The sequence below is a fragment of the Hylaeus volcanicus genome, chromosome 4, assembly GCF_026283585.1.
Source record: "Hylaeus volcanicus isolate JK05 chromosome 4, UHH_iyHylVolc1.0_haploid, whole genome shotgun sequence".
Lineage (NCBI taxonomy): Eukaryota > Metazoa > Arthropoda > Insecta > Hymenoptera > Colletidae > Hylaeus > Hylaeus volcanicus.
Genome location: NC_071979.1, coordinates 3,358,161 through 3,383,823, shown reverse-complemented (window position 1 = coordinate 3,383,823; position 25,663 = coordinate 3,358,161). Strand labels below are relative to the sequence as shown.

General features: G+C 36.8%; 2 protein-coding genes across 3 annotated transcripts in view; both read left to right on the top strand.

The window, feature by feature from the left end:
• Window positions 1-10,763, top strand: part of LOC128875582 (phospholipase A2-like) — an 11,796-nt gene extending 1,033 nt beyond the window's left edge. Inside the window, exons 2-4 of the mRNA XM_054121278.1 lie at window positions 308-467; window positions 7,937-8,089; window positions 9,986-10,763. Of these exons, the coding sequence (XP_053977253.1) occupies window positions 308-467; window positions 7,937-8,089; window positions 9,986-10,070 (398 nt within the window). The 3' untranslated portion in view covers window positions 10,071-10,763. The remainder of the gene's footprint in view (window positions 1-307; window positions 468-7,936; window positions 8,090-9,985) is intronic.
• Window positions 1-25,663, top strand: part of LOC128875579 (transmembrane protein 132E) — a 195,717-nt gene that overhangs the window by 103,989 nt on the left and 66,065 nt on the right. For both annotated transcript variants that reach the window (XM_054121274.1, XM_054121273.1), the window contains exon 2: window positions 14,203-15,274. In XM_054121274.1, the coding sequence (XP_053977249.1) occupies window positions 14,203-15,274 (1,072 nt within the window). The remainder of the gene's footprint in view (window positions 1-14,202; window positions 15,275-25,663) is intronic.

Sequence of the window (25,663 nt, the reverse complement as noted above, 5' to 3'; positions counted from 1 at the left end):
CTGAAAGCAAGAGTTTAAAGCTACTAAATATAATACTTCTTTTTGCTACTTCAACACTGCATCGACACTTTTGGGGTCGCTTGGTTCGAGAAACGCTAGCGTACAACATCGAGCAATTATCAAGATGAACTTTCATTCGTTCTTCGTGAAGTACGGTTTGCGATCGTTTTGGACAAGTAACGGACCAAAAGTTCATTGGTTTGTTCGTATTCAAAATTTGAGAGCGTAAAAGATCGAGACGGGGGATCAGTGTGATGGGGTCGTACGTAACGAGGTTTCCCGTTCTCTTGCAACTTCCTTCCGGCAGGGACGAAATGGTGCGGAAGCGGTAACGTGGCGACGAGTCCGGACGACCTCGGGAAATTTATGGAAACCGACGCGTGCTGCAGGGAACACGATATGTGCTCCGACGTGATCGAGGCCGGACAGAGCAACCACGGTCTGACTAATCCCACATTCTACACCAGGTCTCTTTCAAAATATCTTTTTTTTTCACCCAGGTTTTTCCTTTATAACTCTTTTAGAGAATTTTGTATGGTTAGAGACAATTCCCGCTAGCTAAGATCGTCCTCTTTGATCTCCACCCCAGTTTAAGCGCACTCTTCATTACGAACTAAAATATCTTGTGAGCTAATTATTTTTTTTACCACTTTATCTTAATATTTTTTTATGTAGAATGATGAAAGAATTCAATCTATGGAAAACAAAGACTCTGATAACGGAGACGCTAAAGACACTGATAGCGAAGTTATAGCTTGTCACTATTATTTGAGCCACCCTGTATACAGCGTGACACCCACAGGGTGTCCACGAAAAAGTGTTACAAACGTATATTTCAATAACTATTGATGATACGAAAGAATTGTTTACGTGTAAATTCCAGGATACAATGGGCTCTCTATTGTGGCGTAACGAAATTTGTTTGTGTTATTAATTTAGGAGATATCATGGTAAAGTTTCATTTTTTAAATGGAACTATATTTTTGGGAGGGATCATGCAGTAGTGTTTTTCAAGACGAATTCATTAAGCTGTAATGTTTTCACCCGATTTTTATTAGTTTACAAGATATAACGCTTCGAAATTTACTGATTTTCAGTGGAAAAGTCTCGGTTTGAGTGACCAGTCACAAAAGCGGTCTTATACGTGGTCACTCAAACCGAGACTTTTCTACTGAAAATCAGTAAATTTCGAAGCGTTATATCTTGTAAACTAATAAAAATCGGATGAATGCATAAGAGTTTAATGAATTTGTCTTGAAAAGCACTACCGTATGATCAAAACGAAAAAAAAAATATACAGTTCCGTTTAAAAAAACGGAACTTCACCATGACATCTCTTAAATTAATAACATAAAAAAGATTTTCTTTTCACCACAATACAGAGCCCATTGTATCCTGCAATTTAGATCTGAATCATTTTGTCGTATCATCAATATTCATTGAGATATGCGTTTGTGACACTTTAACGTGGACATCCTGTACATGCTAAATTTAAACTCTATCGGAAGTGCGGTTTTCGAGATATTGTGTTAACCGTACATGATAATCAGCATTTCGACAAAAATGTACTTGAAGTTTCGTGTTCGCTTAGCCTAACGAAACAGCCCGCGATATAAACTGTTAAAATGAAAATTAATGAAACAAAACTATTTTTTAATCTAAAAAAGAAAGAGTGCCTCCTTTAAGCTATCCAGATAGATTTCTCTCTTCATTTGTGATAAAGACAAAAACGCTGAACCAGGACTGAGCAAAACGACGGGCAGACGTTTTCGGCTTCGTGCTTTTCGGCAGACGTCGAGCACGTAAATTAATGGCGCCACCAGTTAGCGTGCTCGACATCTTTAGAAACGGTCTAGGTATAACGTTGCATGTATAACGATAATTCCATCACGCCTTTAAATTTTCTTGATACTGCGGATCTATGAACATAGATTTATTAGCATGGAAATACGGAATCGCTCGTGTTCGTGAATCAACATAATTTTTCTTATTCTGTTTATCAAATGAAATTAAGTCGACGCGACGTATATCATTGAAAGCTCGCAGAGACTTCATTTACCAAAAAAAATGAACTTGTACCAGTTTCATAATGAACGGCTTATTTATCTCCTATTCATTATTCAGCATTTTCATTTAAATAGGAATTTTACCCGTCTCTGTTTCAAAGAACGCAACGGGTGTAGGATAGTGGTTTTACATCACAATAGCCGTGATCGACCAAAACTCTTGGAGAGGATTATAGTCGGGAGTGTTTTCCCTTGGAACGCGAAGCCGCCGGCGACTGTGTCTTTCGCGAGAGAAGTTTCTTTCGGCATGGTCGCGTCTCGAGGCGGTGGCTGCTTTTAAATTAGTTCCTATTCCTCTGAGCGATGCTTTTTTCTTAGTCGATGGGGCGGTTTTCCTGGCAAAGAAGCCGGCTTGGTTTTGAAGTCTGACGTGTTCAAGCCGCTGAACGTTCGCCGCGTTCTATGCGCGGTGACTGAGTAATCCATGACGCCGCATACTATAGCGAGCTGGAAAGAATATTAGCGGTACAGCAAAGAAGCAAGAGGGAATTCTCAGTTGTCTCCACTCGATGCCCGCCATTCATGCTCTCGTAATCCCCTTACTACACGTTAACACCGCTCGCTTTGCATCATCTTACTCCGTCTCAACGCGTGCATTTCTCATCTTTGTTACTTACAAGGGAGCATATTAAATAGCCATACCCCGATTTCGATCGAATTTACATGGGAGGTGGTTCTTACAAGTATGTTTGACACGTATTTTTTTTTTTTTTTTTTTATGGCAATAGTCCATATTGAAAGGGTGAAAACAGTCTCTAAAGTGGGGGTGGACATACATGATTTTTTAAATAACTTGTAAACTAGAGGGCCTAGGATAACAATTTTTCTTTTAAATTATGCGTTTTTGAAGGCTGAGTTCACTCATGTTAAAACAATTTTTTGTTTCTTTTTAATTTATCTCATTAAATGTTGTTTCTCATTAATAAAAATTTATATGCGTAAACTACAGGTTAAAATAAGGTGTACATGATTTTCGAAATTTTGTTTTTCACCAATAATTATATTAAATGGGGAATTCCTTCTATCGCTCTATAAGTATGCTTTTTTTATCACTTCTTTTTTTAAAGTATGCAAGATTTTAAGTTGAAATTTTACACACGCCTTTAATACTCTTTTAGAATAATGTACAAATTTGTATGAAAAGATTTATCCAAAAATATAAATGTTACGGCAAAATATCAGCCGATACATTAAATAAGGTAGACCAGTCTTTACTTCCTCGATTTAAAAAATGCTGTGATCCAAATGGTCGTTATATCGAACCATACTTGAATTTTACAATTATTTGAATTCAAATATCTCCTAAACGAATAGCTTTTCGACATACGTAAGTCAGTGCTTTTTTAGAAAGAATGTCTAGCTGCATCGCTTGATGCATACAAAAAGTATCTCATTCTATTAAACAAAGTCGACCTTCATATACAGGGTGTCCCAGCCTAAGCGATACAGAGCTCTGACTCCAAAGCTATCGGCCGAATGCAAAATTTCAAATATGGAAATTGCATGGTAAAATGGGGCTCATGTTTCAGCGCGAAGGAATTTTTATTAACTTTGTTATTTAACGTGATATGATGGTCAAGTTTCGGTTTTCAAATGGAACTATATATATATATATTTTTTTATACCATGCGATAGTACTTTTCAAGACGAATTCATTAAGCTTTAATGTATTTTTCCAACAAACTTCGAGTGTAGAGAAGGACAGCGAATAAAGAAGAGGACGGAGCGACATGCGAAAATGGCGACCAACACCGGGATTATTTCGGTGAGACAATATGTAGTGAATATGTTGCGAATTACGTCGTGTTTGGTCTCATTTTAATCAGAAAAATGTCGGGAATACGATGGTAACAGTTTTATAACAAAAACGGTAATAATAAAAAAAGTTTGATCGTTGCATTAGCATTGTCTCATCGAGATATCCGATCCCGGATCATCTTACTGTCCATTTATCGTAGAGAAACTTGTGCATTTAAGGAGACTGTTGAAGTATATATGTATACTTGACGCGTCTACCTACGGAAAAACTAATAACATCAGAATATGCCTCACTCGATACCATTTAAGTTTTTTATGAAACATTTTTAGCTCCATGTCACAATACCGAAGTTATCAAGATGTCGAAATTGGCTGAGACACTCTGTATATTTTATTTAACATGAAAATCAACGCTATTAACGTTATGAACGTTTCAATGGAAACGTGTAATTCTAGCAGGAGTAATATGCCAACGCCAAGTCCTCTATCCGTGCATCAGTCAATAATTCGTGCGAGGAACGAAACTATCCTTGTTCGACCAACCGACGGGCCGCGTTTAATTTAATTTACTGATTTCAAACACCAATTATGGGTTTCGTATTACAATAAATGGCTGTTTATTACAGGTCGATGAATTTGCCTAAACAAACACTATTATATTATGAATCAAAAGGTTCCATTTAAAACAGTTAATTTGTTCTTGAATCTTTCCCACTACTATACTCACAATGAAATCATTTACACCATATAATTAGTCCATTTGACCCGAATAACTTTTGTAGAAATATTTTTCTCATAACTTCATCCCTTTATGAGATATTTAACCATTCCGAATTAAACGGAACATCCTGTATATCTGTCTAAACTATCGTTATAAATGATTTCATATAAAGGTTGTTAATAAAGGCACAGAATTAATTTCTACACCTCGTACAGAAATGACTGATATTACAAGTGACATATTACAAGAATTGAAAGAGTTTCTGACAACTACACTTTTGATAACCCGTGATGAAAAATTTACAACGCTTTAAAACCTTGCATACGCTTTTTTCCTTCCCCTAAAAAATGCTCAAAACTGGGGAAATGTAAAGCGAAAACAATTCGTCCGTGGTAGAAATACAAACACAAAGAGAGAGAGCGAGAGCGAGAGAGAGAGAGAGAGAGAGAGAGAGAGAGAGAGAGAGAGAGAGAGAATGTACCCCGTGGTACCAGGAATTACTAGGACACTTTGCGGCCGTTCCACGCGAGCGTTAACGATCGCGATAATGCCGAGTTCGCGTGACGCCCACGCGGAATTTTTGTGTTTTACCCGACCGAATGTCCAACGTTCGGTGAGAAATTGCCCGGCGATTAGGCGTAACGTGCTCGCGAGTTGTAGGCGTGTCGGTCCGGTTGCTGTCTCGCATGAATCACGCGCGACGAATATCGAACGCCGGCTAAGTCAAGATCAGCGAATGTTGCCCATCCGATTCAAACGCGGTGGATCAATCTCGTCGGGGGTTCGTGTTTTTCCTTTTATAGTTGTTCGCATAAAAAAAAAGACGTCAGGCGCAAATCTCTTTGAATTTACCCGAGGATCGTATTTATCGTGTCCCAATCCGGCGCGTTTTAAAATAAAGGGTTTAGGGACTATAACGTAGGGTATAATACCTATTATATTATACAGGCTGCATTTTACTTTGGTAGACCTAACATTTTTAAGTTCTTTTTTTTTTTTTTTACATAATCCTGTAGATTTTGTCGAGAAAAATCCGAAAATGCTAGTTTTAAGGCGATGACTTCTGAATCCACTGATAAGACTTCTGAATTCACTGGTTCAGAAGTTACGAGCAGTTAAAAGTGGCCATTTTACTGTATTTGACTGGCACTTTCAACGCCACATTGTCTTGTAGCCATATTCTGTCAGTAAAACAGATTCTCGTTGCTGGCGGACTACATTATGTACTATTTTTATATCGTTATACCTATTTCTTAAAACTGTCATACTTCGAATTATCAGAGTTGCTTTGGGCCTATTTTCTCGGGGAGGGGGTGCGCCCTAGAGTACGAATTCAACTTTTAAATTGTCTATCAAATACAGTAAAAAGGTTCACCTATAACTGCTCTTGACTTCTGAACCTCGCCGAAATCTACAGGATTATGTAAAAAAAGCTTAAAAGATTTAGGTATCTTTCAGTATTCTGACGTATAATACTGAAATATTATGTCGTTTTCAGGATTATGCTGTATCTCGATGGAATACTCAGTATTATACCTATTATACTATTATATAACAAGTCCGTTAAGATAAAGTTTAACCTCGCCAGCTAGACATATGATGTTTACGACGATACCTGTTGATCAGTGAGACAATATTATACGAGCTGTCTACACTTGTTTACAGATCTTACAAAGTTGAGTTTGTGTGACGCTGTTAATTGTACGAATTCGGTCCGCCTGTTGAGTCGTTCGCACGGAAAACTCCGTTGAGATGTCGTGTTTTCCGAGCGGACGAGAGTTGAGGAAACTACATCACTCACGCACTCCAAGAACACTGAGCTATACATTAAATCTAGATGAGCTGACTATGGTAGGAGTTTCAGAGAACTTATCGAAACACTTTGAGACGTCTGTCACGTTGACTTATTAAAGCCAGAATGGCTGTCGCGCGCGTGGCGTGGTCGCGTGACGAAAAAGGCCCGAGAATCTATGCTTGACATAATGCGCCAGCTGTCAATCGATAAGTCAATCGATTAAACGGCGTTAGAAACGTAAAGGCGTTTCTTGGTCTAAAAGCTAAATCGCAAACAATATTTCTACCGCGGTTTTATGTCTACCTATTTCAACCAGAAAGTGTGTTTGACACCTTTGCTTTTTAATGCAAATAACTAGAAACAATTGAAGACCAAGGGTGAAAAACTCATTATCCAATTGTCCAATTTTTACCGAAATTGAAATATACATGCCATCCAGCGGGAAAAAAAGGCCAGGAATCGATTTATGCAATGGAAAAATCGATATAATCAACCATTTTGACAGAAAGGGTGGGAAAAAATGGCTGTGAGGGAAAAAACTAATTATGTCCAATTTTTACCGAGATTGAAATATACATGCCATCCAGCGGGGAAAAAAGGCCAGGAATCGATTTATGCAATGGAAAAATCGATATAATCAACCGTTTTGACAGAAAAGGGACGGAAAAAATGGCTGTAAGGGGAAAAAACTAATTATGTCCAATTTTTACCGAGATTGAAATATGCATGTCATCCAGCGGGAAAAAAAAGGCCAGGAATCGATTTATGCAATGGAAAAATCGATATAATCAACCATTTTGACAGAAAGGGTGGGAAAAAATGGCTGTGAGGGAGAAAATCTAATTATGTCCACTTTAGATAGAAATTCGTTTTTGTTTGTGTTTTAATAAAAGGTGACCAAGCTAATTTTTTTTTCACTTGTTTCTTAAACCGGATAAATTGAACTTCAAATCCATATTGTTGCCGAATTTTTAAATCACTGTTAATGGTCTTAGGAGTTATGTGAACTACAATCACGATTTTGACCAAGTTTTAATTTTTGGACATAATGAGTTTTTCCCCCTTGGTCTTGAATTCTTAAAAAAGGTATTTCATTTTTATATCTTTATTTGGCAAGGTGCAGAAAAGTAATCATAAATCGTAATGTGACCTAGTAAACTAACCTTAGTCTTTGTAAGCAAAAATTTAGTCTTCGTAATCGGTAATCAATGATCACTTACTGGGTCAATGATGAATAATGAAAATACCCTATCCCATTAAAAGAAAAAGAAAACGCCAATGACCTTGTCTTTTTATAGAATGCTCCCTATCATTACATGTGCCCCTTCAAGCTGTAGATCGTTTTCCTATAGATTTTCTTTCACAGAACCATAATTAACGAAGATATTTAGACGTTTCCATTTAAACATTGCACCTTGTATGCTTTCAATGACACCAATGAAAGAAATCGATACTTTTAACGTGTCCAATGGGTAAATCACTCTGTAACCGTGAAAGATGTGTGGGGGAACAAGAACGGTTCGTCCGCAGTTAACCGTGACAGAGGAAAGCAACAGGAGATTGACGTAGGAAACGAATCGAGAATCTGTTTAACAGGTTGCATTGCTCGTGCGACGAGAAGTTCATCGACTGTCTTCGAAGATCGGAGGACGGCGCCGGTAACACCGTAGGATATTTCTATTTTAACGCTCTAGACACCAAATGCTTCCGCGAGGATTATCCGATAGTGGGTTGCAACCGCTGGACGACGTGAGTGAAACAACGGAGTTTCTACATTATACGGTTTTACAGCATATCGATCGCTTTCTGCAATCTGTGCCAGGGATTTTTTTTAAATTAACGTGGTAACTGTTTTCCTCTGTTTTGCCTCTCAGCGAATATTCGTTAACATAGCCCTCTGACCCGCATATGGATCATGGAGTCTGAACATGATATAATACACGTAAAATTAAACTGAGTTTACGTCATCATTTTGCTGGTTTAAAATTTGTTCAACAGGATATTTTATTTTGCAATTTTTGTCAATGTATATATATATCATTTTTATCTCAAAACTATTAATCGTACTAAGTTCCTTTTTTTTTTTTTTATTGTTTTCGTCACGAAGAACTGGCTTTTTGAACAATGTTTTCTTTTTGCCTAAAATGTCGTGTTTGCGTTATGAAAATTAAGAACCATCGCCTGTTTGTGAAAATTTATAATAATATCAACGTACTTTTTGAAAGTTAAAATACTATAGAAAGTAAGGTTATTATCAGCAGAGGCGACGTTTTATAATTGACATCGTAATGAGCTTGTAAAAGCCGTGACGCGGCTCGTTTCCTGAAACGATCGTTTCAGGAAATCCACTCGCTCGTACAACAGCCACTGTTAGCGGATCTTGGCGTTCTCATTATATTTCAATGAACCTCTCTTTGTTAATTACAAAATGATGACTTGATCTCGCCCTAATTTAACATGAACTACAGCACAATTCAATTTCAACAAAATCCCTAACGTCAACTGCAGAAAGAATCAATTTAGCGCGTAACGACTTTTCTGCAAAAACTTGCTTACCAGTATTTAATTATCGTTCTCTAACGAATATTGGGCCATTTTCAAACAAAATATGAATAGCTATCATTTTTAACTGAGCAGAATTTATTAGTAATTTTGTGTTAATATCGTCATTTATCATAGACATTTACAAAATTATTTTAAGAACATCGAAAAATAATATGCTCGTATTTTTGTAAGCACCCTAAAGTTCTCGAAATGGTTAGTGACAGAAGGAAACTGTTTTTACAAAAATTAAATGGTTGGCACGTTACATAAAAATGTTCATAATTGACAACAGATTTTTATAAATTTTGTGAAAATTTCATGCAACATGTTTACTTTCAATGTAACAATTGCTTATATGACGAAGAAAATAAAATGTTTAATTCTAAAAACAAACATATACTCATATAACGTATGAGTACATATAAATGTATACTCACATAACGTATAACATATGAGTATATATAAACATATAATCATATAATATATAACATATGGGTATATATAAATATATAGTCACATAACGTATAACATATGATTATATATAAACATATAATCATATAATATATAACATATGGGTATATGTAAACATATACTCATATAACATATAAGTATATACTCACATAATATATATCATATGAGTATATATAAACATATTATCACATAATATATATCATATGAGTATATATAAACATATTATCATATAATATATAACATATGAGTACATATAAAAATATAATCATATAATATATAACATATGGGTATATGAAAACATATACTCCTATAATATATAACATATGAGTATATATAAATATATAAATATATAAATATATACTCATATAACATATACACATAGTGTCCAGTTAACACAAGAATTCCATTCTTTATGTTCGCTCTTGTAATACTCAGCGTATCATATATACAAGCGTGTTTTCACCCCTTAAATTTGAATTACCGCGGCTAAAAAGAATACGCGTGTCTTATATTAAGACTCTTATTTTACGTTCTTCGAGCCTACAAAGTTTCATTCAAATCGGAGTCGGACCATTTTCGTTCTTCCCTTGTGAGTCAGTTTAAAGAGGTCTTTCTAACGATCCCTGACAGTTTTCCTAGACGATGTTTGGAGTACGAGCTGGACGAAAGCCAACCGAAGAAGTACCAGTGGTTCGATGTGCCGCCGTACAAGTGAAGCTGTGACACCAACGTCAATGAAGAAGATCGACCGAGCATTTGCGATCCGTTAGCTCGTGAAAGATATTGTATTTGAATGGTGAATAAATTCGTGGCCAAAACACTTTTCCATCATAAAATAAGAAAGGTCGAACGCGGTCTTTGCGAGCGAAATTTGACAACTTGAAAATGAAAAAAAAAGAAATGTGAAGAAACAGAGAAAACTGTAGAACGTAGAGAAACAGTAGCTCCAGAGATGCGAATAACCGAAACAATTTGTTTCTTTCCGCAATGAAACCATTTTAGGGGTAAAGATACTCCCTCGTAGGAATTGTAAGTTTTCATGATATTGTGGAGATCCGCAAAGCCGTAAAAGATATCGGAGAAAAAGAGTTTAATTTAAAAGTTTATTTATATCATTAAACAAGTATTTGCGAGAAGAAACAAAACTTTTGTCGTGTTATTATAGAGTAGTATATCTACTGCGGTAGATTACCTACGAACAATAATTTGTTAATAAATATAAATAATATTCACATTTGTTCCGTTTTTAATTTCCAAGATAGCATGATGATTTACGTACTTATAATATAGTTAATAATTTAAGAAAATTAAATAGGCTACAAATAATTGAGTAATAAGTATCTGAAGCTAATCGAAGCCAACTGGAGGTGTACCTTAACGATTGTTTTGTAGATTATACCATGCAACAATAAAGACATTATTACATATTCAGAAATTCTTCTTCTTTGAGATATAAAGATACATAAAATGTTTTATGTTATAAATGTAATAATTTCATGTGTCGATATGTAATGTAAAATTATTTTAAATTAGTTGGAAAGACTCGACTGTCTCGACTGTCTCGAGTTGCTGGTAGGCTTCAGAGAAAAAGGCCTCGAACACAAAGGGTTAATTGTATATAGGTAACGAAAAGGTTATAAAGGGTGAAAGCTGCAGCGGTGGAAAGATGAAATCGGATTTAGAGAATGTAGGTATGCGAATACGTGACTTAAAAATCTCTAGAGGTTGTAGAAGGATAAACGAATTCTTTTCAGCCCGTTCGGGTAACGAGACAGAAAAAAAATTACGAGACACGGGGGCCGGTAGAGCGAGTAACGCGAAAGATAAGCGACCGAGGGCCGAATTGGCCTCACCTTTTCGCGCGTTCTCCTCTTTCGAGAAGAGGGTGTGCGGGCAGTTGGCGCTTAGCGGAGGATTTCCTCGAGAATTTATGTCCGAATTGAGGCGCAGTCGCGCCACGCCTCGCCACGCCGATTTACAACTTTCCTCGTTCACCTGTGCGGACTTTCTAAGCGCGCATAAATACGCAAAACTTTGTTTCAACGGGGGAAATTTCCGAAGTGTTCTTTATCGGGAACGATCCCGTGAGCCGCGATCAACCAGCGAAACGAATGCCTCGATTTATCGTAAAGTAGCTGGATGGTGTCGATATTGCGAAGAAAATGACACGGTACAGAGAGGAGATCGTTGATATTTCTACACGACTTTTCACTCGAACTTCTGTCTGGGGAATTTTTATCGAGATGCGTTCGCGACCGAAGAAAAACTCCCTTCGGTGACAAGTCGGCCAATGAGGACCTCGGAAACTACAGTAACAGGCTATAACTAATGTTTCCGAGTAGTTATTTGTTATTTTTGTTGTTGATCTTAGTCTTTATTGAATTTGTACAGAAAGTTTTATTATTATCGATAATATTGGGTAACGATATTCCATCAATCGCTAATGCATACAGGAGTCGAAACGTAAACATATACGTTTTTTTCGTTCTTCGTATTCTTATCACTTCCTTAAACCAAGAATAATTTGATAAATAATTCATTCATACATTTGAATAATAGTAATGGTATTAGTCATTGCGTAATGCGATATTTTGACCAATAGTAAAGTAGTCTTATCGAAAACATTGTTTAACGAATGTCTATATTGTATTTGTTTCACATGACTTTAACATTTATGTATAATATTAGATCAATGCACTATTTACCTGAAGCAATCGAATTAATTATGCTCGTTGCACACCTTTGATGATACGAATAATTCTATCGAAAGTATATAAGTATTATAATAGGTATTTAGACGATACTGTAGTAATATTAAAATTCCTATAATAATTTATGTTAATAAATTTAATCTCTGTATTGAATCTATAGAGATATTGTGATATTTTAACGATGTCTCTACAAAACCGACTTATGAAGTGTAGTCGCTCATTTATTGTCATTGCCACGTTGTAATAATGCGTAGGAAATAAATGTTACATACGCCAAGTAAAATACATTCTATTCTACGCCCTGCAACAGAATCCAAATGTCATCAAGAGTTGTCAATCAAGAATCGACGAGATGTTTTCAGTGTGTATCTTTTTCAGGAATTTTGATCGCTAAATCTGAATTTCATTCGGGGATTGTGTCTGCAGTTTTCAAATGTAAAGCCAAACGATATGTTGCAGAGTTCGGCACTTTGCTAAGAGCACCCGACAACGTCGAGTCTCAACCGTGTTCATTTCTATGTTAATTTAACGCGGATATAAATTCTGTAAATTACTCTGGTGTAATGGAAACGTTCTTTCGCGACGCCAACGGATTTATTACAGCGTTAAGGAAAACACGCGTACATCCTCCGAGAATTAATTTCGGTCGTTCTAAAAGAAACGGATAATTAAAATTCCCCTTCCCCGTATTTCGTGTACACTCCCCCGCAGCTGTAATCACACTATACAAAGTATATACACACTATACATCCTGGAAATGTGAATCAACTCGTTGCTTGCAGCAATGAATTTACCTGCTCGTATTCACTTGAAATTGCAGAAAGAAATACGAAGTTTCTTGTTTAATTTTATTTGATCTCGTCCTTGGCAGTAATTTTCATTTTTCAATCGGTTTACAGATTAGAATAAATAAAATGTTTCCAATTTTTATGTATATTTCGAGCATTTACCCTCCATTTTAATATCGAGATGGCGGTCTAGGACGATAATTATTAATATAAAATTAAAAATATGTCTGTCTACTTCAGATAAATTTAAACGCTATTTAAAACACTAATTAGGGTATCTATTATTAGAACAGCAAGGAAATTGTTTAAAGTACAATAGAATTTTTACAAAGAATATAGTTTATGAGAAAATTCTAGAAATAAATAGAAGTATGACAATTTTTTTTTAACTAATTAAAGTGTACGATTAAAAATAAAAATAAAACTCAAGCTGCACAGAATACGATTTCGTTACTTATTCAGTTTCTAAATTAGTATAAAAATTCATACGCCTAAGAGGTAACTTCGACAATTTTCGAAATTTTTGAAATCTTCTTATTCCATATGATACAGAATAGTTTGTAGTTAAACATTTCAAAAGTTATAGGCATCTTATTTTTTATATGCATTGGACAACTTCGACAATGTTAAACATTAAAAAGAAATTTATTCCATGTGATTCAAAACGTATCGAATCACAAATTGTACTTTGTAACTATTCATATATAAGTGTAACGGAAGTCACTACAAACAATTACAAACGATTCGAAATCACTATGGAAAAAGCCGATTTGAGACATTTCAATGTCAGGTGCTCGTCATTTTTTCAATTTTTTTTATTTTATAAATGGTGGAACTACAAACGAAATTATTGTTACTACAATCACCTACAAACGAAATCCTACATTTTCCGTAAAAAAGAAAATTCTAGAAATAAATGAAAACACATGGCTAAAAAAGTTCTCGATAGAACTTAGACAATATAATGTCATTACAAAATTTATGCTTTTTTTAATTTGAGGCAACCTATCTCTGATCACATTCAACTGATGTAAGAAACCGACATTCCCATTTACTCTTACGACTTTATTAATTTCGGATATTTTTAAATACAAAAATTGCGACACATGCATAAAGAAGCTATTTTTCGAACACCTTGAATATTATTACTAGAAAATTTCGATATTATTCCCCAAAAGATTCACAAATATGCACCACTTCGAGTTGTCCTAGTCAAGTTTCCTCCCTTAGACCTTACCCGTTCGTTATGCGTGACGAGAGAATATACTAGTAGAGGATAATAAAAATTGTGATCGCGATTCCAGGGGTAGATGTGCGATCGCTGACGCAGGTGATTCTCTTGTTTCAGACGTGGCGGCCTCGGTGGAGGTTCACTTCGAGAACAAAGACGGTGGATTCTTCCTGAAGCACACGCCGAGGCAATTCTACCCTGCTCGAAGGGACGCGGTCCCGGCGATATCACCGTCGACGGGAACGTCGACGAGCGGGAGCAATGGGGTTCCGTCGCCGCCGCCAGGCTCCATCCTCTCGATAGACAAATTCACCGTCTTTCAGACGAGCGAGCCGGTCTCCGTTCGCGCGACGTACGGTCCATTTAGTACGAAGCAGACCGTGCCGGCACGTTACATAGTCCCAGATCCTCTGGACGCCCTGCCGGGACCGGAAACTAGGCGAAATCTGACGGCGGCAACGATTCTCGACGCGCAGGAGCTCGGAGCGCGTCACCTGGACATGTCCGCCCATCTCGTTGGAAGCAGCGTGCCACGCGATTCGCCGGTGCTAAGAGTGCTCTTTCACGCCGGAAGCGAGGCAGGAGGGAGACGTCAGTTGCTTCTGGCGAGGCATCAGAGGGTCTGCGTGGTCCTGCACGCGAGTCTGGCGGTCCCTTCCAGGAGTACTGCGAGCAGGAACAACGGCAGGAGCTACTCCTCTTCATCTTCCTCCTCCGTCTACTCCTCCTCGTCCTCGCCATCCGTCCTGACGGCGGCCTGCAGCCCCGACGGAGAGAACGGGGTTTGCCTCGCTCAGATCACCATACCAGCCGATTGGTGGGCACCGTTACCTCCACCTGACGCTTCCGGCCGGGTCAAGGTCGCCAAGAGCCTACCAAGGCTCGTTCAGGTCGCTTATTCTGTTCTCGAGCCGCGAACCGAGGACTTGGGCGGCTCTGCTGACAACGGGGCTGGCTTCTGTAGGCCGAAAGTTCAAATTCAGCCTGTCACGCCGCTCGGACAGGTGCCACTTGCTCCGAATCGAGCCGATTATAAAGAGCTGAAGGCTGACGATTCGCTGACGCTGTTGGTTCCACATGGACCCCTGTATCCGAGGTCCAAGCTGCACGTTCCAGTGTTCCTGCATCCGTCCAACCCCTCCGATTTAAGAATGGACAGACCGCCTACGGTCATCGCTGTCTACCTCAGGTAACGTTTGTTTCTTATCATTTTTGTAGAGTCGTTCGATGGAAATCGATCGATGAACGATATTTTCTGCAACGATTTCTCGCTTCTTGGATGTAGTAAAATCGGCCGGGATGACTTGCGGGGTCTTTATATCAAACATCTTTGTAAACTACAGGTATAAAACAATACACGATTTAATTTTGTTAGGTTTATGGGAAAAATTAAATAGAGTTGTAATAGATAATAATCTTTATTATACACCGGAAGAAGAGATAGATGCCCCGCGATCACGTGAACGATTAACCGCGTAATAGGGGATCTAAATCGACAGGTGTATCGAGGTGTCATACAGCGCCACACTCAGTGATCTATGTATTAATATATCTATACATGTATCTATACATATATCATATACAGATCTCAACAAATTTATCAATCATTTCAAGTAAATTGAATAGGGATTGTAATTCGCAAGATGAATAATCTTCTACCAGTTGTTGATCATCTAAAATCTGAACTCTTTATTTACTGAATTTCTCAAAAGTCATTAAAATTTGTTCTGACTTTTTTAAATATTTAGTTCAGGTGCAAATAAACGCCCTATGGTACAATTTTCATAAAAAGTTATCACCAATGTCATTAATTACACAGAACACAATTTGGGAGTTGATAGTCCCAACAGGATTTTAGATTATTACATTAAATTTTACATTATGTATAATTAGTAATAATAATTAAGAATTATAACTTGCCAAGACGTAAGATACAGTACTGTCTCGAAACAGGACGATACTGTAAATAACTATTTTATATATGAAAAACACATGAACGATCTTCAATCTTCTAAGCAACAATTAAAAAACGAACTTCATAAAAGTGGACTTGAAAGTCCAAATGGGTTTCAAAGCGTTCAAATTAATACAGTTCAAATTAATAAAGGGTAATGACTAGACTGCGGATCTTTATGCATTTATAGAAAATTTGAATGTGCAAGAAACTACAAAATGCAAACAATATGTAAGAATATAAAAAAAGATTGAAAGTAAAGTTCATATTATAATATTTGCAGAATAAAATAAATTCCTATTTAGGTTCAATTTTTGTAGGCACGTTCGCAAAGATTCTATTTTGCATAAAGATCCGCAGTCTAGTAATGACAATTTCCTGATTGTGACTAAATAAATGCGAATGATGACAATCTTCTGATTCAACTATCAACACATTATGCTTTCTTTCTCCAGCAATTTTGAGGAGATCATCAACAACTATATGATAGGAAATCACCTACTTACCTGACCGTAATTGCTATACGATTTATTCACTCTAGATGATGAAACCAATTTATATCCAGACAAATGTTCAAATTTGATTTGCGCATACAATTCTCTGGTTCGTAATTAATAAAAAGTCTAGCGACTAGAAACATCGCATCCAAGAATATCAAGTATCGTGTCAAGGTACAAAATTTGACCCAGTAATAGCAATTACGTAATGGCAAATTAAAGGAAGCATCTCCTTAGATGCTCTCGTATTCGCTATTCTTTTATTGACCGTGGCTTACGAACCCGCAGGAGCAATTTAAAAAGACGAAACGCAGTTCGTCGCGAAGGAAACTTGCCAGACAACGGTCGGCTGGAAATTCCTCGCGAATACCCGCTCGTTCGCTCCTTGCTCTTTTCGTCCTCGCAACAGTTGAAGACAGTCGGTTCGCGAAACTTCCATTCTGTTTTTGTTAATACGCGCAACATTTGGCGAATACGCGACGAAATGCGCGGCAAAGATCGCCGAGTTGAAATTCCCTTCGGAACGAGCCTGCGTTTTTCCCTCCCCTTCGCGCGCGACCGAGCATTTCTCGAAAACTATTTTAATGCATCCTCTCGTGGGAAACGGAGTCCTCTTCGCGAGCAAAAAGTGGGACGGAGCGACCGCGCGGTACCGGGACAAAAATTTCCTAATTGGATGAATTGTCGAGCACCAGCGCGAACTTGTAACCTTTTCGTTGTTAGCGAACTCCTCGTGGCTCCCTATCGGCGTCCCTACGTTTTGTTCGCGCGTGTAAACGTGCTACTGCGACCCGCGATGTCTTATTTTAGCAATTTAGCTTCGCCGAATCGATAACGTGGTCATTTTAAAACGACTGTATTCTATCTAAGGATTCGGTGGCGTAAATAGTTTTACGACATCTGAACGAATCACGAAACATTGGTTGAAAAATCTTACAATATTTTTAATATAGAGAACAACAAGAAAAGAGTAACAAGAGAAAATTAACTTTGATAATTGTTTCGTTATAGTTTCAGAAAATACACGCTATATTATATGATTTGAAACTTGTTCTATCTTGGTAGAAAAAATTCAAATCATAGAATTAATTTGCAATCATGATTCGTTGTATTAAACCTTTTAATCACTCAAGAGGTTGAATATGAATAAGAAACATGGAACTAAATTAAAAGTATGAGAGAATGCAGTGGAGAGGATGAAATAATTTCTATTTAAACTGCATTGCTTGCCAGCGCTTGTGGTTAAATTATTAAATACAGGATATTAATGCAACTTTTTCGGAGGCGGTGCAAAATTTAAAATTAGCTACATTCAAAATTACCATGCTTGGTTTAATTTTCTGTCGGAGGAACAAAAAGTATGATGTTTAACACGTTGACTGCCAAACGAATATTCTTGAAAATTTCTTCTAAGATTAAATATTATTTAGACTATCGGAGTCTAAGTAATGAAACATTTATCGTGGTATTTAGTTTTGTAATTAAATCAAAATTCAAGAATTTCACTTAGATTCATCTCCTGTGACGTCTAACTTTCAAAATTTATCTTTTTAGTTCTTGAGTGAAAAACACTGTCACCCATATATGGGTGACATAGCGATCAACGTGTTAATTATTGCTATCGTTATATCAACCTTTAAACATCATATACATTAACACTGTTCGATATCGCCACCCCTAACAAATACTATCCCAAACCAACTCAGACAGTATTCCCGTGTATATCCATATATGTATATGTATGTATAGATGACGTGGCGATCAACGTGTTAAAACTCAAACCGTGAAAATAGATATGATAAAATAAATAACAGGAAGTTTCCTTTTTCCATTCCCCTAAATGTTAATTCTCAAGTAACCTATTACTTGTCTACAGATTTATTAAAAGTAATTGCATATTTTTGTTCAAATTAATAAAGTCCAAGCAACTGGTAAAGTTGATCATTTGTTTATAAAAAGTTCATGAACTTAATAATCGTTTAACCTTGAGTAGCTACTAAAACGCGTTAACACTTTCGCCGCGGACGAAACTAAGTAGCCGTTCGCTGGGAGCTGCGATTATGATATTTTTTTTAATGAAAAATTTCTTACAAATGTTCTAATATGATTATTTTGAAAAACATATATTTGCGACAACTTACTTTATAAGTAATATGATTGCCGAACAAGAAAAATGAAAACTGAAAAATAATAGAAACAACCATATATTTTCAGTTGGACGCACACGTGCGTCATCCGCAGCAAAAGTGTTAAATATATTTTGAATGCCAATGCTAAAGAAATAGTTTGTACGAATGTGTAAATATATTTATTTCTTTATCTGTTCACAAAGTTCAGGACACGTTAAAAATCTCGAATCCCATCGAGATTCGAGACCTAGCTAATATTGGAATAATGATCGAAGAGATTCGAATCTTTTTTAAGAGTATCACTGATGACGGGCAATCCGTCAACTATGAACGATCTCGCTCTGACCCATTTCCGAGTCGATATCTCCACTCGGTAACCGCTGTCGACAGTGGGTTGTTGAAAAACGCGAAGTTTACGGGTCAGCTCGACCATCTCCCCGTTATATTTGCAATTCGTTTCGCGCTCTTCGACGCGATCCATCGTGTCGTGCGATTCAATGGCGCTAGTCGTAACTTTTACGAGGAAAACGGGATTGCAAAGACATCGCTTTACTGGAATTTCTCCAGAAAGATGTTGCAACGTTTTTAATTCACAACGGTACTCTTTGCTTTCGCAAAGATGAGTGATCGTGTAACAGGCTACTTATCTTACTTTGGGCAACATATTTTTTCTTTTTAATTGTTTCATTTAATGTCGCATTAGCTTTTTAGCCATTAGCGACCACATTACGATACATTATTATACTATGTGTCTTGTTACATTCTATTTAACATACAATGCATAAACATAATTCTTCACATAAACATCTTCAATTATTTTGATTTTCTCGAGATAAGTTATTATTCCATTAATATATTTTTGCTCCGTTTAAAGATTCTTTAATATCAACAGAGAGTTTTTCTTGTGTTATAATATTTGGAATAATTAGACACTCCAGCAATATATGTTTAATAGATAATACTGAATTACATTTACATTTGAGAGTGTAAAAATAAGACTTTCTTCAAAGTAGTTTTATGTTAAGTTTCAGAATGCTTTAGTTGCAATTTGTTGTTTATTACTTAACGAAATGTTTATAGGTGTAAATTATAGGGTAGTTATTTTTATATTTATATACAGAGCCGACGTGACCTTTTTGCGGAGGCTGAATTCACATTCAAATCCTACACTTAAATTTCACAACGAGGAATTATTTACTTACAAATGTTGTTACATTTTATATATTTTTTATAAGATGAAGATGATTTTTGTTACTCCTTTAAACCGAATCATCGCTAGTAAAAAAATGTCTCGCATCTGTTAATGGTATCGTTATTCTGTAAAAATTTAATTGAAATCGGTGCCTTTTAATCGGGTAATTTTCGTAGACCGCGGAACCAGCCTTGCGCCGACTCTGTTTACATGTATACCTTGTTATACGCGAAATATCAAAAAGAAAAATGTGGTCGGGACAATCCTCGACTTCCCTATTCTTTTTCCTTAACGATATACGAGAGCAACGATAAATACAATTTCTACGTAACGACGTATTTCAAAACGCGTCGTATCACGAACAAGGTGGAAAAAATGCTGAACTCGGCAAGGTTCGCGTCAGTTTCCTGAAGGAAGATACACACAGCGAAGCACTTAGTCTGTCCCTGTAACGAGAAATCAGGAGACAGTCGCTGCGAGGGTCCTCGGCACGCTTAAAAATTCGATTTCCAGGTCTAGTGCCCGCTCAGCTCGGCTAGCCGAGGTAGAAGAATTTTCGCTCGCCAGCTTTCCCCGAGTCTTATCCGAAAGATGTCGAGAGTTATCTTATATACCGTGGTTTCGAGACACTGCCATCAGATTCCGAGCTTTATTTTTATGGTATCGGCTCCCACGTCGGTTAGGAATTTTATAATATAAAACTATGCTAGCTGGCGGCGAAACGCGCGACGATCTCTGGCATTTTGATCGCGATACGATCGAATCCTTGATCGGGTCAGTGTCTAGGTATTTCGACGCCTAGGGCAACAATAAAATAAAACGTTCTTTGCACATTTGCGGTAAGTACTAAGTAGCGAGTCTTCGACTTGAAAAAGTTTTTTAATGAAAAATCGAAGGACCCCTGTGTCGCGTTTGTATCACTCATATTTTAAGATTTTATCTACTCTTGACTTTTTGTAATTTTTTTTTTTTTTTTTTTTTTTTTTTTTTTAAGACAGTTTTGTCGTCTTTTGAGAGGCGAGGGAACTCGCTCTAAAAAAGCACCCCGAAGGAAACAAAGTCCTACGTCACGTTAATCCTAGACCAGAGTACATATCCAAACGTAAAATTTTTCGGTCTTTTCGATCCCGGCATCAAAAATAGGTGTTCCCATTAAAAGAACACAAGTTGATCTTGAAATGACCTTGACAATGAGGTTCAAGATCAAATCCAAGGTCACCATTGGATTCCTCGTTGGTTGTTACCTAAGATGTGACCTTTGTTTTTTTTTTTTTTTTGTTTTATCACTAAACTCGCGAGATATCTAGAGGTTTCCATACTTTTTCCCCACCCTGTATATCGTGAAAATATAAAATATTTTTCAAAATTTGTTTCTGGGTTCATTTTTTCACTATGAATAAATAATTCGAATCATTTCTTCACTTTGTTCTGCCATACTAGATTCACCATAGCGTCTTTCCAAATTTCCATGTTGTTTTTCTAAATTTCAGATTTGGAATCAAGGTTTCCAAAAGTAGCCTTGTGTACCGAGTTCCATTAAATTGTTCGAAAGGAAAAATGAATGCTTTAAAGGAATGATTAGGCATAATTTACACTCTAATAAGGGTGACTGTCCACAAAAATAGTAATCATACTTATGAAGTAAATAATTAAGTTTATATCAAGTTTGTTTTCAATACGATACTAACATTCATTGTATTAGCAAAGAATAGAATATTTTGTACCTCTTCGTATGAATTTTGAAGGGTGATTTCACCCCTTAAATATGAAAACGGGCAGAAAAAAGAAAAAATTCCTGCCGAATATTTTTAAAAAAATCTAAGAGGTACACTTCGAAAACATTGCTTGTTAGAATATGGACTTTAGAGACGCGTGTCCCTTTTGCTCCCGATTGTCGCGAATCTGGTCCAGATCGCTCAGAAACGTCTCGTGTATATTCAACACTGGTACACAGAGAGGAGCGATGCATTGTTTGACGCCTCTCGCTCTGTTTCGATCATAATTATCGGATGAATTATCGGTGACACGTCGAAGCTTAATCGAGCGAACGTTCGTCGCGGGCGAACCGGTTACGCAATCGTCCGGGACGCCCTTTCGTTTCGAGATCGATCGAGAGCCGCGGTGGCAGTCATTGAATAAATTGTGGCCAACGCTCGACGCTGGACGTTCGTCAACGCGATCCGGGAAGCCGCCCCCACGCGAGATCGCTTCGATACCAGCCGCTTTGCACATCGCCGATTTATATGTAAATGCCGTCCATCGCCTCGCGGAAATAACTTGAATTCCGACTTGTAATTGCGCTCACAGTTGCGCGGTGTATATGCATTTCGAGTCGCATTTTCGGATACTAAACAGTCGTGCTTGCTTAACTCTTTCCGGTCGCAACGCTTAACATACATACACGATATGATCCGTCGTACGACACATCGTACGACCGCAACCAGCCATTAAGAAATGAAAATACCAACCTCCGCAATTTTGATCAGAACTTTGAAATTCCCATTTAAGGGTTTATAGTACTCAATAAATGACCTCAAATGATAGATCGATGAATTAGTCTAAACAAATGCTATCCTATTATGGATACAAATATATAAGATTCCATTTAAATTAATAATTTGTTTATTAAATCTTCCTCGCCGCTTCGCTTAAAACAAAATTATTGACTTCATATAATGTTCTCCTTTGCATCGCTAAATGAATTTTGTAAAAACATGTTTTTGATACCTTCATCGCCTCATGAAATATTCAACTACACCGTTTTAAACAAAACTGTGTATTGGAAAAATAGAAATTTACAAGAATTGTAAGAAGAATTTGAGAAATTACAGATTCAAGAGAAATTGTTTCAGAAAATTTTGTTACAGTGAAACTGCTCTCTATGAACTGGGATTTATGGGCAGTTAAACGTGAAATTCCCTTGGCTCGATCAAATATCGTTTATAATCATTAGCCCATTGCTTGTCAGTGCGCCACTCACAGTCTGACAAATAACCGAACCGACATTCTAACAAATGAAACAATGGTTATATTGATATACAGGGTGTCCCAAAAATGTTGGAGGTCCTTGAAAGGGGTGGTTCGGGAGGTGATTTGAAACAATTTTTTCCTTTGCAAAAATGTCGGATGGGGCTTCGTTAAGTAGATATTAATAAAAAAAACCCGACCAATCAGAGCGCGCGGATACCGTTCGAGCGGCCGCGGTAGCGAAGGCTACGCGCTGAGCGGCCGCGTCAATATCCTTCGATGCACGTCGAGTCATTTGTTCGCGTACGAGAGCGGCTACCTAGCGCGTAGCCATCGCTATCGCGGCCGCTCCAACGCGCGCTCTGATTGGTCAGTGTTTTCCGTTAATATCTCCTCAACGAAGCCTCGGACAACAATTTCGCTAAGGAAAAAGTTGTTTCAAATCACCCCCTGAACCACCCTTTCCAAGGACTTCCAACATTTTTGGGATACCCTGTATATCTCTTTTTTTTGCGGTATATAAAGCGAGACGAAAGAATAGCGACACTGAACTCGTTTTTTCGAAAAGTCATTATGGTTAGCATTATTTTTACATACACTAAATCATATTATTTCAGTTTGATCGAAATTCTTGACAGAATTTAAAATTGATCGATTGAATCGACTCAAAGATACGATAATTAAAATTAAAACATTCATTATATCTATGGGTCTATTTACAAAATTTCTCTGAAGTTAAATAATTTTCAACGAAATATATGGGGCAGTGCAGAACTCTCGACGATAAATGGAAACGGAGATATATCGTTCTGAAATTTAACTAGAAAAGTGGAAAAAATACATAGAAACGTCTCGTTATTGTATGTTACCTCGTCAAACTTTCCACGCCACGGCCTTCATATCTCTGGTCCTATTGATCGTACAGAGTTCCCCGAAGTCTCATTTTTTGTGATATATATATATAGTGTAGTTTAACGAATCTCCTATGAATTTTCACGATCCGAGGCGTGAAAAGTTTGACAACGCAACATATAAAAATATGATATTGTTATTTGATTTTGATTTTATTTCTCAGTCCAATTTTGGAAAGCTATATTTGAAGCCCTAGGTATCATAGAGAATTTTAGAAAGTCTGATTTATTTAATTGAAGAATATTTGAATAAGAATTATTTAATTTCTTGTATAAAATTTTACATAATGTCGGAAGCGCATCTAGCTTGTGCACCAAGCTGGTTATTTGTCATGTACATATTTGTGCATATAGACATGCTAATTATCCTATGCTAATTGTGAGATTGCAACAAGTAGCTCACAGAAAATTATGAAATGTATACACTCCATACTGCATACTATGCAGCAATTGTTACACTCTTCAAAGCTAGCAATCATTGTTTAATGCAATAACGTGTATTCTTAATTATTACAGTATTAAAATTACCGCGAACTAGCTTAATACGTTGTTGCTACACTTTCTCACAAAATGTGCCAAGAATTTTCATAGAAAAATTATAATATATCCCTAAGATCGCAGAAAATTAATATCTCTTTCTGATCGATAATTGAGACGTAGACAAAGAATTACTTCAAAGTTTTCTTGTCTGTTGTTTTTAATTATCTCAAAGTTATATTTTCCGAGATTTCAAGTAGCTGTCAAAAGTGATAACAAGGCAAATTCTATCAGGATATTCTATATTCTATATAATATATTTAATATATTGATCTGTATATGAATTTGTGAGGAGTTTATATTAAATCATACTCTAACGTACAAAGTCAACATATACAAGATTGCAATAATAAAAATGCCTTATCTTATTAAAAAGAAAAAAAACACCAATGACTTTGATATGTATCCGGGAAAATATAACCTTGAGATAACATTTTTATCTATCATAATATGCCCGCTCCACCCTTCAACAAACATTTTTCTCTTGTAACACATCTTCGTACCATTAAAAGCAATAGAGATATATTAAAGATAAAACTTAGGTGACTTACCCTGCATGAAAAAATAAAGATTACCAATCCATCGCATAATATAAAAATCGCGTTGTAAGAGTAGTATGCCCTTCTACCCCCACCAAACATTTTTCTCTTGTAATATATCTTCGTACCGTTAAACGCAATAGAGATATATTAAAAATAAGACAGGTGAGTCACCCTGCATGAAGAAATAAAAATTAGAAATCTACCGTGTAATATAAAAATCGCGTTATAAGAGTAGTATCCCCCTCCACCCTTCAACAAACATTTTTCTCTTGTAACATATCTTCGTCCCATTAAACGCAATAGAGATATATTAAAAATAAGACAGGTGAGTCACCCTGCATGAAGAAATAAAAATTAGAAAACTACCGCGTAATATAAAAATCGCGTTATAAGAGTAGTATCCCCCTCCACCCTTCAACAAACATTTTTCTCTTGTAATATATCTTCCTATTATTAAAAGCAATAGCAGCACCCTGCATGAAGAAATAAAAATTACCAACCCATCGCATAATATAAAAATCGCGTTATAAGGGTAGTATGCCCCCCACCACCCACCAAACATTTTTCTCTTGTAATATATCTTCGTACCATTAAAAGCAATAGAGATATATTAAAGATAAGACTTAGGCGACTCACCTTGCATGAAGAAATAAAAATTACAAACCCACCGCGTAATATAAAAATTGCGTTATAAGAGCATTCGCCGTAATTCCAACCGTACCACCGGAATTCTAATCGTAGCACTCCAAGGAAGCCATCAGCGAGTGAAATTTTATTTCGGTTACAGGTCGACAACCGTAATTTCGATCGTGCGTCCGTCCCCAGTCCCGCGCGACCGCAAAAGAGGAC